This window comes from Pipistrellus kuhlii, unplaced genomic scaffold (assembly GCF_014108245.1).
Source record: "Pipistrellus kuhlii isolate mPipKuh1 unplaced genomic scaffold, mPipKuh1.p scaffold_m20_p_4, whole genome shotgun sequence".
NCBI lineage: Eukaryota > Metazoa > Chordata > Mammalia > Chiroptera > Vespertilionidae > Pipistrellus > Pipistrellus kuhlii.
The window spans coordinates 78,241,822-78,254,915 of NW_023425540.1; the positions used below are offsets into that span (position 1 = coordinate 78,241,822).

The 13,094-nt window shown below is 35.6% G+C and overlaps 1 protein-coding gene across 10 annotated transcripts in view; it reads right to left on the bottom strand.

Annotated features, from left to right (window-relative positions):
- Positions 1 to 3,786: 3,786 nt before the first annotated feature.
- CCP110 (centriolar coiled-coil protein 110) overlaps positions 3,787 to 13,094 on the bottom strand; it is a 29,016-nt gene continuing 19,708 nt past the window's right edge. For 9 of the 10 annotated variants that reach the window (XM_036409502.2, XM_036409499.2, XM_045571253.1 and 6 more), the window contains 5 exons: positions 12,067 to 12,140; positions 9,432 to 9,494; positions 8,744 to 8,803; positions 8,166 to 8,251; positions 3,787 to 5,704 (listed from right to left, as the gene is read on the bottom strand). In XM_036409502.2, coding sequence (XP_036265395.1) covers positions 5,652 to 5,704; positions 8,166 to 8,251; positions 8,744 to 8,803; positions 9,432 to 9,494; positions 12,067 to 12,140 — 336 coding nt within the window. In that variant the 3' untranslated portion in view covers positions 3,787 to 5,651. The remainder of the gene's footprint in view (positions 5,705 to 8,165; positions 8,252 to 8,743; positions 8,804 to 9,431; positions 9,495 to 12,066; positions 12,141 to 13,094) is intronic. The other variant, XM_045571252.1, reaches the window with a different exon arrangement.

Sequence of the window (13,094 nt, forward strand, 5' to 3'; positions counted from 1 at the left end):
AGTCCTTATAAACCTAATATTCAGAAGTTAGAGAGAGCCAGAGAACAATGGGAAACCGTGAGTAACATTTTGCTGATAATATTATGCCTTATATGTTAAAATAAGTTATCAAAGTATTAGGAATAAGATAATGCTTTGTAATTTCAAAACTTTCCTTTCAGCGTGAAAGTCATACCAATTGTATAGTAAATATAGTGTAGTGTTATAAACACTTGTAGTTAACATGTTTCTGAAAACACACTTGTGATACATATTCTTTAACACATGTGTTAAGGTGTTTAAGAACACATGTAGTTAGATTTTTTCTAAAAAGTACCTGCTAGCTCTGCTGTGCACTGTGTATTTCAGTGATCGGAAGGGACATTTGAAACAAGCATGTATCAAAGCTCCTTGCAAGCTGCGTTTTGAATGATGTTACTTCTGGGAATGGAGGTGATACTCATTCTGCAGTACATGTAGTGAATTCTTAACAAATTTCTAAGAACACTATTTGCAAGCTGCAATCAAAGGAGTTTATATCAGTAATGGAAATACACTTTGTAATGAATGTGGTGGTGATAAAGAATATGTCTAAAGAAGATGTTGATAAGAATGCTCATTGTAAGCTGAATTCAAACCAGTTCATCAGTGAGTTAAAGTGATTACCGTTGTGTTACGAAGGTAGTGTGTTATTACAAACAGTTCTAATAGAGATATTTGTAAAATGCTGCTTTCAAGCTTTACTCAAGCCAATGTTATATATACAGGTGAATAAAAATGACCCCCTTCCTGCAATACATGTAGAAAAATGCTTAAGAACATTCTTTCTAATAACTCAACTTGCAAGCTGCATTTTAACTACTGTTATTTCAGTCAATGAAAACAATGCACATTCTGAAATTCATAGTTTTTTAAATGTATAAAGAAAACTATTATGAAGATATTTCTAAGAACGCTACATGCAAGCAGTTTAAGAACAGTGTTATAGTCAAGACTGAAAGTGACACTCATTCTTTATAAAATTAAAAAAATTTAAAATTTTTTGTTGAGTTCAGAGGAAGGGAGAGGGAGAGAGAAACATCAGTGATGAGAGGGAATCATTGATCAGCTGCCTCCTGCATGCTCCCCACTGGTGGTCGAGCTCATAACCAGAGCATGTGCCCTGATCAGAAAGCCAACTGTGACCTCCTGGTTCATAAGATGACGCACAACCACTGAGCTACACTAGCCAGGCTAAGGTGACACTCAGTCTGTAATGAATATAGTGAAGTAAAGATGACCTTTTCTAATACGTTTCTAAAAACACTAGAAATATAAATTTTATGTTAAAATTTAGGCTAGTTATATCAGCAAACGTTATATCAAGGACACTAATAAAGATGTTTCTAAGAACACTACTTGCAAGCTGTATTCACAAGTGTTATATCAGTGAATATAAGTAATCCTGATTCTGTAATGCATGTTGAGGTATAAACACTTATAATTAGAACATTTCTAAGAATGTTGCGTGCAAGCTGTGTTGTGGCAACTACTGTGTAACTGAATAGAGTAATTCCCTCTGGAATGCAACTTGCAAGCTGCTGAGAACAGTGTTATATCATTGAGCAGATGTGACATCCATGCTTTAATAAATTCACTGAAGTGCTTAAGATCCATTGTAATAAACATATTTCTAGAACATTGTTTGGAAGCTGCATTCAGAACAGTGTTATATCACTACATGGAGGTGGTCCCCATTGTGAAATGTAGGTAGTGAAGTGTGTAAGAAAACTGATACTAAGGACGTCCCCAAGAACATAAACTTATAAAGCTTCCTTCAGACCTGTGTTATATCAGAAGATAAAAGTGATCCCATTCTTCCATGTATGAAGTTTTTAAGAACACAAGTAATGAACAGGTTTCTAAGAATGACACTTTGGAAGCTACCATCACGCCAATGCTATATCAGTGATTTGAACTGATCACCATTGTTTAATGTATATAGTAAAAGGTGTCAGAACAGTTGTAATAAAGATGTTTCTAAAATCACTACCTAAAACCTATGTGGTCACCAGTGTCATATAAGTGAACTGAGGTGGTCCCCATTCTGCAATGCATGTACTGAAGTTTTAAAAACACTTATAATAAAGATATTTCTAAGAACATAACCTGCGTGCTGGTTTCAGGTCTGTGCTTTGCTGAATGGAAGTGTCTCCAACCACCTTAACATTTTCCTGGGTGGAGGGTTTCCTACCCCACAATATGATCTAAAATTGGGGCTAAAAATGTGGCAATAGTCTTTCCCAGGTCCAGTCCCGGTGGACTCCGGGTCTCCCATTCCATGACAGATCGGTACAAACCAGGCCTTCAGTGTTCCAGTCGTGTCTGGCTTCAAGGTGACCAAGTCTCCGTGCACACACGAGCTTAGGAACTGGCAGATTTCTGTCCTCCCAGCCCCTGAGAGAACTGGCTTCTCCTAGTGTCCTGGCCCAGGACAGGTTCCCTGGCCTGTTCTCATGATCCTTGCTCTGGAGAGTTACACAGGATCCCAGTGGGCATTCAACAGATAGGGAAAGTCATCCAGAACCAGATGTTAAAACCTATGGAAAGTGTGAATAAGGGATTTTCCCACCACACACTGAGAAGGAAACCACTGTTCAGATGGCAACTTTGCCAACCACCTCAGGAAACAGAAGAAGTGAAAGCCATGGAGAAACTGACCAAAAAGGAAGAAAGAAGAAATAAATGAGGGAAAGGCAATATTTATTTCCAAGTATAATTTTGATTTGACACCCTTTTTTGCCCTCAGAGCTGTCTTTACAACTTGATCAAGGATGGGACTCCTCTGCACCACGTTCCAGTTTGATTGGCTGTGTATTCAACAGCTAAGTCTTTATTTTAATTTTAATTATTTTTATAACCTACACACACACACACACACACACACACGCCTACTATGGTCCCTTAGAGATTAAGCATTCCAACTCCATTTGCTTTTCTTTTTGTAACTATTACTTTTCCTGGAGGAGGAAGAGATTGCCTGTGGCTGCTCATGGATCGGTGACACCCGACAGAAAACAAAGATCTTCATCTCCAGAACGGGCCCTTTCTTTCCGCTCAGTGTTTTCTGTCACATGAATTATTCCCGACATAGGAAATGAACAAGGGTTCAAGGGTGGCCATGGGAAAGTGAGGGCTCTTCTCATACTGCCGTGCAGATTATTTAATGCAGTATATCTCAGGAAGAAGTGAACATGAGCAGCATTTTACTGGGCTCACATTATACGACAGGCAGGACCAAGAGCTGGACTCAAAGCTGTACAAATCAGCAGCTTTCATTTGAGCTTAGACTCAGTATTTGCTCCCATTCACTCCTTACCAGACTTCTAACATACCGTATTTTCCGGCGTATAAGACGACTTTTGAACAGAAAAAAAAGCCTGCTCAGCTTGGCCAGAGTCAGAGAGGCGGTCTATTAAAAAAAGAACTGGTGTTGCCTCGGAAGTGGGGGGTAGTCTTATACAGCGAATATAGGCCTAAGCCTATGTTTTAACTGTAAAATTAGGGGGTCGTCTTATACACCGGAAAATACATAGTAAGCTAAGACATTCCACCTCTAGTGAAAGTTTTGTCTTCTGAGAAGTCCGAGTCATGCAACATTAAATACTGGAATAAGCACTGGTATATGCTACATATTAAATAGTGGGGTATACTTTTTATGAGACTTTTAATTGTAAAAATTACAGTATTAAGGTTTTGACCCGATACTTTTTAACATCTATCCCTTAATAGTCCTTTCCTTGGTAAATAAAAAAACATCAAACTAGATTTCCTTTAAGAAAAGTTTATTTTGTCTTTTTCCTAGAAGCAGAACTAGTGAAAATTAAAGTATAAAAATAAATACAATTCACATTAATGAACATTCCACTTCAAAGTAAATATTAAAAAAATAATGCGTATAAATAAAAATCCATTAAAAGCACAAAAACAATGTCTGGCACTTTTCTGAGAAAAGCTGTGAACATTTAAACAAGGTATAAAACATACATGCTCTAGCTTAAAAAAAAAACACACTCAAATTTCTCATCCTTAATCTAAAACTAGTTTTAACTTTCTCCAAAACATACTATTTCTTTTAGCTAACTTGTATTAGTGAACTCAAAACTTTTAGTATCTTTCTTACTGGAAAGATCCACAATGATATGAGCAATCTGGCTCCTGAGGTTTCAGAATGATAAAGCATAATTTATCATATTAAGATAATTTGATATTCTTGCCTACAAATAAAAAAATTGGTAACTCAGACATTTTACCTGTCTTTTAACTTCCTGGTTTATTCATTCAACAAATGATACATCTCAATAAAGTTTACACCCAGATAGAATAGGTTATTACTTTCTGTCTATGGTTGGCTGTAAAAGTTAAATTTTAAGTAGAACAAAAAATCAAAGAAAACAATTTTTTTTCTCCATTCTTTAAAGATATTAGGAATATATATATAGGCTACATTTTCAAACATCAGTATCTTTTAAAAATTCAGACAGGTTAAATGTACAGAGTCCCAATTTTATGTAAGAAGCACAAAGCCCTTTTTGGAAATGCTATCATAAATTAACAGTGGCATTCCTCTTTCAAAAAATCATAGTCCCTTAGTAACATTTTTTTGGTTTATATTTTAAATGAATATGTTAGTGATGAAAAACTTTAAAAGGCAGTGCTTCTTAAATAATGCAGAATTTCAACTAGATAACTTTACTATCCCATTTGAAAATCTGGCCTTCTTCTTATGTTATATAGCCCTTTGTTATCTCCTAAATCAAGCATGCTGGAAAAAGCAGATTCTGAAGAAACAAAATATACAGACAAAATGTAAAATAAAACTGCATGCAACATTCTATTTTACAGAGATTAATGTAATATCAATGCACGTCACTACATTTAGGAAGACTGTACTGTCTTCACCAAAGTTGTCACCCTCACAGAAAGATTTTATAATTCAGCAGAAACGTTTCTAAGAGTTCAGGGCAACAAACATCAAACCCAACATTTCTGTAAGACAACTAGCTGTTGAGAGAAATGTGTGCTTATGACCAAAAGGGTGGTCCCCAGATACTTCTGTGGTAAATGTTAGGTGGACCACAATCACCAGGCAAATGTTTTATGCTACGTGGTTATCCTGTAAGACCAAGAATATGAAGGCTGAGAGATCAATCAGTTTTTACAAAACCGGGAGAAAACATTTTTCTGCCATAATTTCCCCTTGAACAGAATAGTATCTAATTTATCAAATTCAGCAATCAGTATGCAGAGATGAATTAAATTTATATTTCAGAACCTATATTTTATCATACCTTTTCAGTATTTTAGAAAAATAAACACAAATGTCCTTTTTTAAGTTTACAAAAAGTTCTCAATAGACAGATGGGTACATAAAACAAACTTATGTTTGTACAGGTTAAGCATTGAGATGAGTCAATTAACTAAACACTAATTTGTCTTCACCCAAACCTAATATTAAAAGGAAAATGGGGGTGTGGGAAGGAATTAGCCAGACTGACCATATTACCCACATAATTATTCAGCCCTTTGACAGCACTTTGTGTAAACAGTCCAGGGAGAAATGAAAGTCTTGGGCATGGACAATAATATGGATGAAACCCCTCCCCCTTTTTATCCTAATGAATGTTGTCTTCTTAAATTGTCGCAACATTTGGCCGCTTTCTTTGGATTTTTCCTGCATATACTCCTAAAAATAGAGCAAAACTAATATTATTTCTCAATGTTACTTTTTCTATAATGGTACTATTTAATGCTCTTGTCAAGCACTAAGTTAAGCAATACACATTATCATATTTTATCCTTACATGAAATCCTGAGTAGAAACCGTTACCTCAGCAATAAAACCGAGACACAGGAGAGTAAGTCACCTGCCTAATAACAGAGCTAGAAGCAGAGATTCTGAGAACTCAATTCAACCTGCTTTGTTGCATTCCTTACCCATTTTTCATTGCTGCCTCCTACTCTGCCTTAATTAGTGCTTCTGAATTTCACTATCAAGCCTTGAGTCAAACACAAAACATAAGTGAACAAAAATGCTTTAAAGCACACAAGATCAGATACTGCAATTTAGTTTGTAAAAACTATAAACAACTTTAAGTGCTTTGCAGTAAATTTTAACACCTCAGAATTCTACTTCATTCTAAGAGTATGATATTCTGTCACCTTAAAAACGAATCTCCTAAAATTGCTTACTAAATGGTTTGTTCTCCATGTAGATTAAATCAAAGCATAATTTCAAACTTGTTTAAAACATAATCCAGACCATTAAAAATCTAAACAGGAAAGAGTAATCTTTTCAAGGACAACTATGAAGCCTCGTGGTGAGATTACAGTTAGAATGTTACATATCCCAAAGTTTCATTTTATGTAAAAGGGTAAGATTCTCTAGTCTTTTTAAATCATCTAAATACCAGAGGCCTGGTGTGCGAAATCCGTGCAAGGGGCTTGGCCCTTGCAGCCGCAGTGGCTTGCCTAGGCCCTCGCAGCCTTGGCTTCATCCAGAAGGTCATTTGGTTGTCCGGTCTAATTAGCATGTTATGTTTTATTATTATAGATGCACTCATGTCTAAGTAAATCTTAGGAAAGAATTTCTGTACCTATTAAGGTATATATTAATTACACATGCTAATTCAAGGATTGAGTTCATTTATATTAATTATGTTGCGATGCAATTAAACACAATAATTCCCAATTCTGAAATTCATTGTATATTATTAATTGTGGTGACCTCCAATTCACCCTTGACACTAATGAACATTACTGAATAAAAACAGTAGTTGCTATCTTGCTTACAAGTTCACAAATGACAAAAAGTGGAGATGAAATGCATGAGAAAGAACATGGAGAGTAGTCACTGTGGCAAATAGATAATTCGAGGCAAAACAGTATTAATTCTTCAATGATTTGTCAACTAACTTGGCTTTATCACCACATATATATGACTAACATGGGAAAAAATTGAAAATGTCCTTTTAAAAAGTTGAAAATTCCATATAACTTCATAAGCAAGAGATCTGGTGTTTGGTCTGTGTTCTTTCAAAAGGTTATTTTTCAAACAGCTCACTCTGACTCTCTCTGGAATAAGCAGGATCTTCAACTACATAAAGAACCAACCTACTGTCACTCACAGTGACTTCCAAAAGATGACATTTAAATTATCGTCTATACATGCAACATTATGAATGAAATTCTCTCTCCACATGCAAAGGTCAGCAATCATTTCCAAGTTATGATCAATATCTGATTCCTTCTTTGAACTTCTATAAGCAAGTGGTAATAATATTTTAAAAATTTCTTATGTTGGTTGTTTTCTCCTACTTTGGAGACAATCACTTAGTAATAAAAACTCTAAAATATTCTAATTGTATATTAACAAGATTATAATTTATTATCAATTTAATTGCCATTGCCTGATTAATTTTGGTTTCTTTTAAATGCTTAAAAAGTAGTATAATTAAAGAAAAGCATTTTAGAAAGTATTTTTAATGGATCGTGTAATTTTTTTGTGAGCTTATCAGTGTGTTAACAAAGATAACTAAAAAATATTAAATGTTAGCTTAAGCGTTTTGCATTAGCTCAACACTGAATTTGTCTTCTTGCCACCATACACAGAATTTTAAAGTACATTATTTAGTTTAGCCCTTAAAGAATCCTCTAATAATGAACACAGATTTAACGCAAGCTTCTTATTGAGCACAAGAAAACGACAACTTACCCCTCCCCAACTGGCATATTCACATGTGATCTTGTGGTCAGAGGGAGAATTTCTTTCCCTTCTGTACTGATAAAATATTTCTGGGTAATAGCTACACTTCAACAAGACTGAACATGCATAGATTTAGGCATGAGATCACTGTTACCTGTCACTCATTGATAAAAAGATTTCTGAATTAAGCATATATAATTCTACAAAAATTTCAGATGAAAAACAACAGTGTTTCTATGGAATTATTATAGAAATCAACATTGGAAACAGTGTCACTAAGATCTCCTCCTGACTGCCACAAACGATCACTTTTAGGAATGACTGTGAATATGCCAGAATTATGGTGGCAAGGACAACCGATCCCATGCGTGAGGCCTGCAGTTCAGGGCAGCTTGTGCACTTGTTTCTTTCCAATGGGCTTTGCAAACTCATGGCTACACACCTGACACAGGCGCTCTGTTAGGCACTCTGCTCTGTGAAGACTTCTGTCTATTTTGCACAACCCCCTTCACTGATGTCTTAGGGGTTCTAATTGAATATAAAAGAATTAATAAGTCACTTGCATTAAGGTCTAGATGTTCAACATTCAAAGAAAGCAACCATACTGCATCAACTGTTCTTAACACAAATAAGCTTGAAAATAATTTAAGTCTCATGCATGCTCATTAAAGGAAGCTATACTTTGCTTCAGCAGGAGACGGTTAACATACTTTATTGGAGAAACACTATGGTGATGCTGGAATTACTATACGGATGTTTATGATATTTAATGAGCAAAATGGTATGAAATGAAAAGTAAAAGCATGCCAATGTAAGATGACAATTGAAAAATAATATACAATAGTAAACCAAAGGGTTATCTTTGAACACAAAACTTTAAAAATTCTTTCTAATTCTATAAAAAAAAAAATCACATTTGAAAAACAGCTGTCCTTTATACAAAGAGCTCTAAGTTATTTTTCCTCTCAAAGCTAATCTCAATTTGAATATTTTAAATACCCTTATGTGTTACATTCTTACCCTTGTCTAGTAAGTAGCCTATGAACAGGAGCATTCTGTCCTTGGTTTGGCTGAAGAACTCTGTTAAAAAATAAAAAAAAATTTAATTCAACAAGATAAATTCTGTTTTTCCCCATTTTCTTTAGATAAATGATAACAGTGAGGTAGAAGTCACCTATATAATGATATGGCCACTATAATACTACAAAGCAAATTGATTAAAGCAAATTAACATGGTGCTTACATTTCGCTCACCAAGAGCTCAAACCTTAGGTTTTTGTCAGAAAAGAGATGTCTAACTTAAGTATTAATCCTGATGCTTTTAGGTAATTTATCTATATACTTTACAAAAGCCAATTTTTCCTTTCAAATATCTGAGAAGAAACTTCACTCTTACAAGAGTACAAAACAGATCAGAAATATTGTTAGCTTTCTCAGGTTTCTAAATAAATATCAAAGACCATGGACTGACTCAGGACATATGGACTCAAATCAACATGCTTCCAGAAATATCTGATCTGACATGTGACCAGGTACATGACCAAGTGTTAAAACCAACCCTGACCCCGAGATCCTTCAACTCAGCAGAGAGTGTTCTACTGAGAAAAAATGGAACAAAGCAAATAAAAAGCAAGCTCAGGATTTAAAATGTTTTCTTAAAAAAAAAAAAAAAAATAGTCTCTCATTGAGGCTAAGTGATTTTTCTCACCTTGTTTCAGAAGGGTTTTGTTTAACCAGGAATTTCTTATTTGGCATTCCCATTTCAGCAGCTCTAACACAATATAAAAATAAGGACACATAAACAATGAATTCAGAAAAGGGGAAAAGACATGTTTACAAATGTGATACATGGTGTTAGAAACAAATCATCTTAAAAGAGTGTACCATGAAAGACCTCTACTAAGCATATTAAAGACTACTTTCAAGAAAAAAGAGTTTTAATAAGATAATCGTAAGGATAGTCCTTGCTTTAAGTTTTTCTTCCCATTAAGTCTTTAGGATATTAGAAAATGAATATATTTAAAAGATATAAAAGTGACACTGCATATAGGAATAAACTATGTTTAAGATTTGATTCATGAGATAAAACCAAGATGATGGCATAGGTAACACCTAACTGCAGTCTCACACAACTATTTCAACAAAATACAACTAAAATACAAAATGGACATTACCCAGAACTACAGGAAATTTGACTGACTAGAAATTCTACAAGGAGAAGGAAAGAGAAAACCAGAAGGAAAATCAGAGAAGCTGTAAAAGCCTAAGGTACAAAGACACGTTGCGCACACAGAGAGGACGGAGCCAGAGAGGAGGGGGAGGCTGAGTGCCTGGCTGGCATTCCCTAGCGGGAAGGAGATAAAAGCTCCGGACTGTGCTGAACCCAGGTTCTGACAGCACTGAACCCCAGTTCTGGGCGAGACCCTGGGGTCCCAGGCTCATACGGAGAGAGCCTGGGCTGTTAGGCGGAATCTCAGGGAAGCGGCGAAAGGCAGTCCCGGAGGCGTGCACATTGCGTGCAGAGGACGGACTGATGACTCTGTCGCTAGATTGCCCTAGCGGGAAGGAGACAAAAGCTCCAGACTGCTCTGAACCCCATTTCCAACCCCACTTCCAAATGAACTGAATCCCAGTTCCGGGCCATTGGGGGAGAGCCTAGACTGTTTGGTAGCGGGTGAAACTCGAGGGCACCTTTCTCTCAGAGGTGCTTGCAGTGAGTACCGAAGTTCACTGAGGAACACTGAGACTCAGGAGACTCATAGGGCGGGGCAGACGAGAGGCCAAGGCTGTAGGCTCCACCCAGAAACTCCGCCCCATCCAAGGAGAACACAGAGACTTTTAAGGCTATCAACTCAGGGAAGCTGCAAAAATGCCAAGACAAGGAAACAGATCACAAATGAAAGAAATGGAGGACAAAAAGCGACTGGATAGAGTTCAAAACCACGCATATAAGGTTTTTCAAGAATTTCCTAGAAAAGGCCGATAAAATAAACGAGACCTATGAAGATATGAAAAGGGATCAACTAGAAATAATAAGGGATCAACTAGAAATAAAGAATACATTGTCTGAAATAAAAAATATTATACAGAGTCCTAAAACCAGAATGGAAGATCGCAAGAGTCAAGTCAAAGATTTGGAACATAAGGAGCCAGAAGACACTCCTCCGCAGAAGCAAGAAGACAAGAGAATCCAGAAAGTTGAAGATAATGTAAGAAACCTCTGGGACAACTTCAAGCGAACCAACATCAGAATTATGGGGGGTCCCAGAAGATGAGAGAGAGCAAGATACTGAAAATATACTGAAAGAAATAGTGACAGAAAACTTCCCCCACCTGGTGAAAGAATTAGACTCACAAATCCAGGAAGTGCACAGAACTCCAAACAAAAGGAATCCAAAGAAGACCACACCAAGACACATCATAATTAAAATTCCAAGAGCAAAAGACAAAGAGAGAATATTAAAAGCAGCAAGAGCAAAGCAGGTAGTTACCTATAAAGGAGCACCTATATGATTGTCAGCTGATTTCTCAACAGAAACCATGCAGCCCAGACGGGAATGGCAAGAAATATTCAAGGTGATGAATATCAAGAACCTACAGCCAAAAATACTCTACCCAGCAAAGCTATCACTGAGAATTGAAGGCCAGATAAAGAGCTTCACTAATAGAAAAAAGCTAAAGGAGTTCATCACCGCCAAACCAAAATTATATGAATTGCTGAAGGGGGTTCTTTAGGAAGAGGAAGAAAATAAAGATAAAAATTATGAACAACAAATACGTAACTATCAACAAGTGAATCTACAAATCAAGGGAATTATAAAATCTGATGAACAATATTAACTGGTGAATATAATAGAATCTGAGGTATGGAAGGGGAGTGAACAGACGATTCTCATGGAAAGGGGAGTGGGGGGTGTGGGAAGAGACTGAACATAAACTATGTACCTATGGATGAGGACAATGAGGGATGGGGAAAGGGCAGAGGGTGGGGTGGGAACCTGGTGGAGGGGAGCAATGGAGGGGAGGAAAAAAAATGAGGAATTTTTGTAATAATCTGAACAAAAAAGATTAAAAAAAAAAAAAAGAAATGTATTTGAGGTATGAATAACCAACCTAAAATAAAAAATAAATAAAGATGAAATCAGATTTTACCACTGGATTTTATAAAACTCTTATGTAAAAAAGGGATTTATATCAGTTCAGCTGCAGAAGAATAAACTGTTCTTTTTAAAATTTTATTTTTTGTTATTTATTTCTAACATGAATATACAGACTAACAGATGACTAAAATTAATGGGTATGATAATAATTAAATTAGTGTGACATGACATGAACAAACTTACTTCATATACTTCTTCCTATCAAGAGACTTCTGTGTTGCAGCGGAGAGAGACACTCGTGAACTTTTCATTTTATCCTTTAAAATATAAAAGTAACAAAGCTCTAACAGTACCCAGTAATACTACTAAATTACAGTAGAGGATGATCTTAATTGCATGGATAGCCATCACTTACTAGCTTCTTTAAGTTTAACTTAGTCTTTATAATTAAAGCAGTCCAATTAAAAACGTTTACATTATTTTTTCCCAATGAAATAACATAAATTTGCTTTTCTTTTGCCAACCACACTAAGATCACTGATTCAAACCATAGTCCAACACTCTGATATATTTCAAATGAACTTGGAGCCTGTTTTCTAACTGATTTCCAAAAAAAGGAAATAGCCACATAATAGTTTCAAGGAAATTCCATCAGGAGTAGATGATCATTTATCAGGCATTCAAGCAACATTCAAAGCTTCAAACTCCAAACTCTAATCACAAAACAATATGCAATTCTTTCACCAATATTTTATTTATTTTATTTTATTTTTTACCAATTTCTTTTAAATCAGTCTATAGACTTAAGTGTTTTGGTAATCCTGGGAATTACCTGTGCTTAAGAATTATAGGAAGGGTGCTGAAGTCAATAGAGAATGATATTTAGTATCAAGTATTCCAAACCCAAAAGAGCATTATATATGATTCTGCCCCTGTTTCCTGCTAATATTTGGTCTTTGATCCAAGTTCCTAACAGGGTTAAACTTCCAAAACCCTTTTAATATGACTGATAAGAATGGCAGAAGCATCTTCTTTTTTTTTTTTTTTTGGTGTGTGTGTGTGTGTGTGTGTGTGTATATTTAAATTTCTATATTGATTAAGGTATTACATGTTTCCTTATCTCCCCATTATCCCCCACTCATGCGCATTTTTTGTTTTAATATTTGGTCTTTGACTTTGGATTCTGACACAGATTTCCTAAACCTATTGGAATTTTCTGGGTGATAGGAACATCTTGTGTTCTAATGAGGTAATTCTGAGTGGACTCCTAG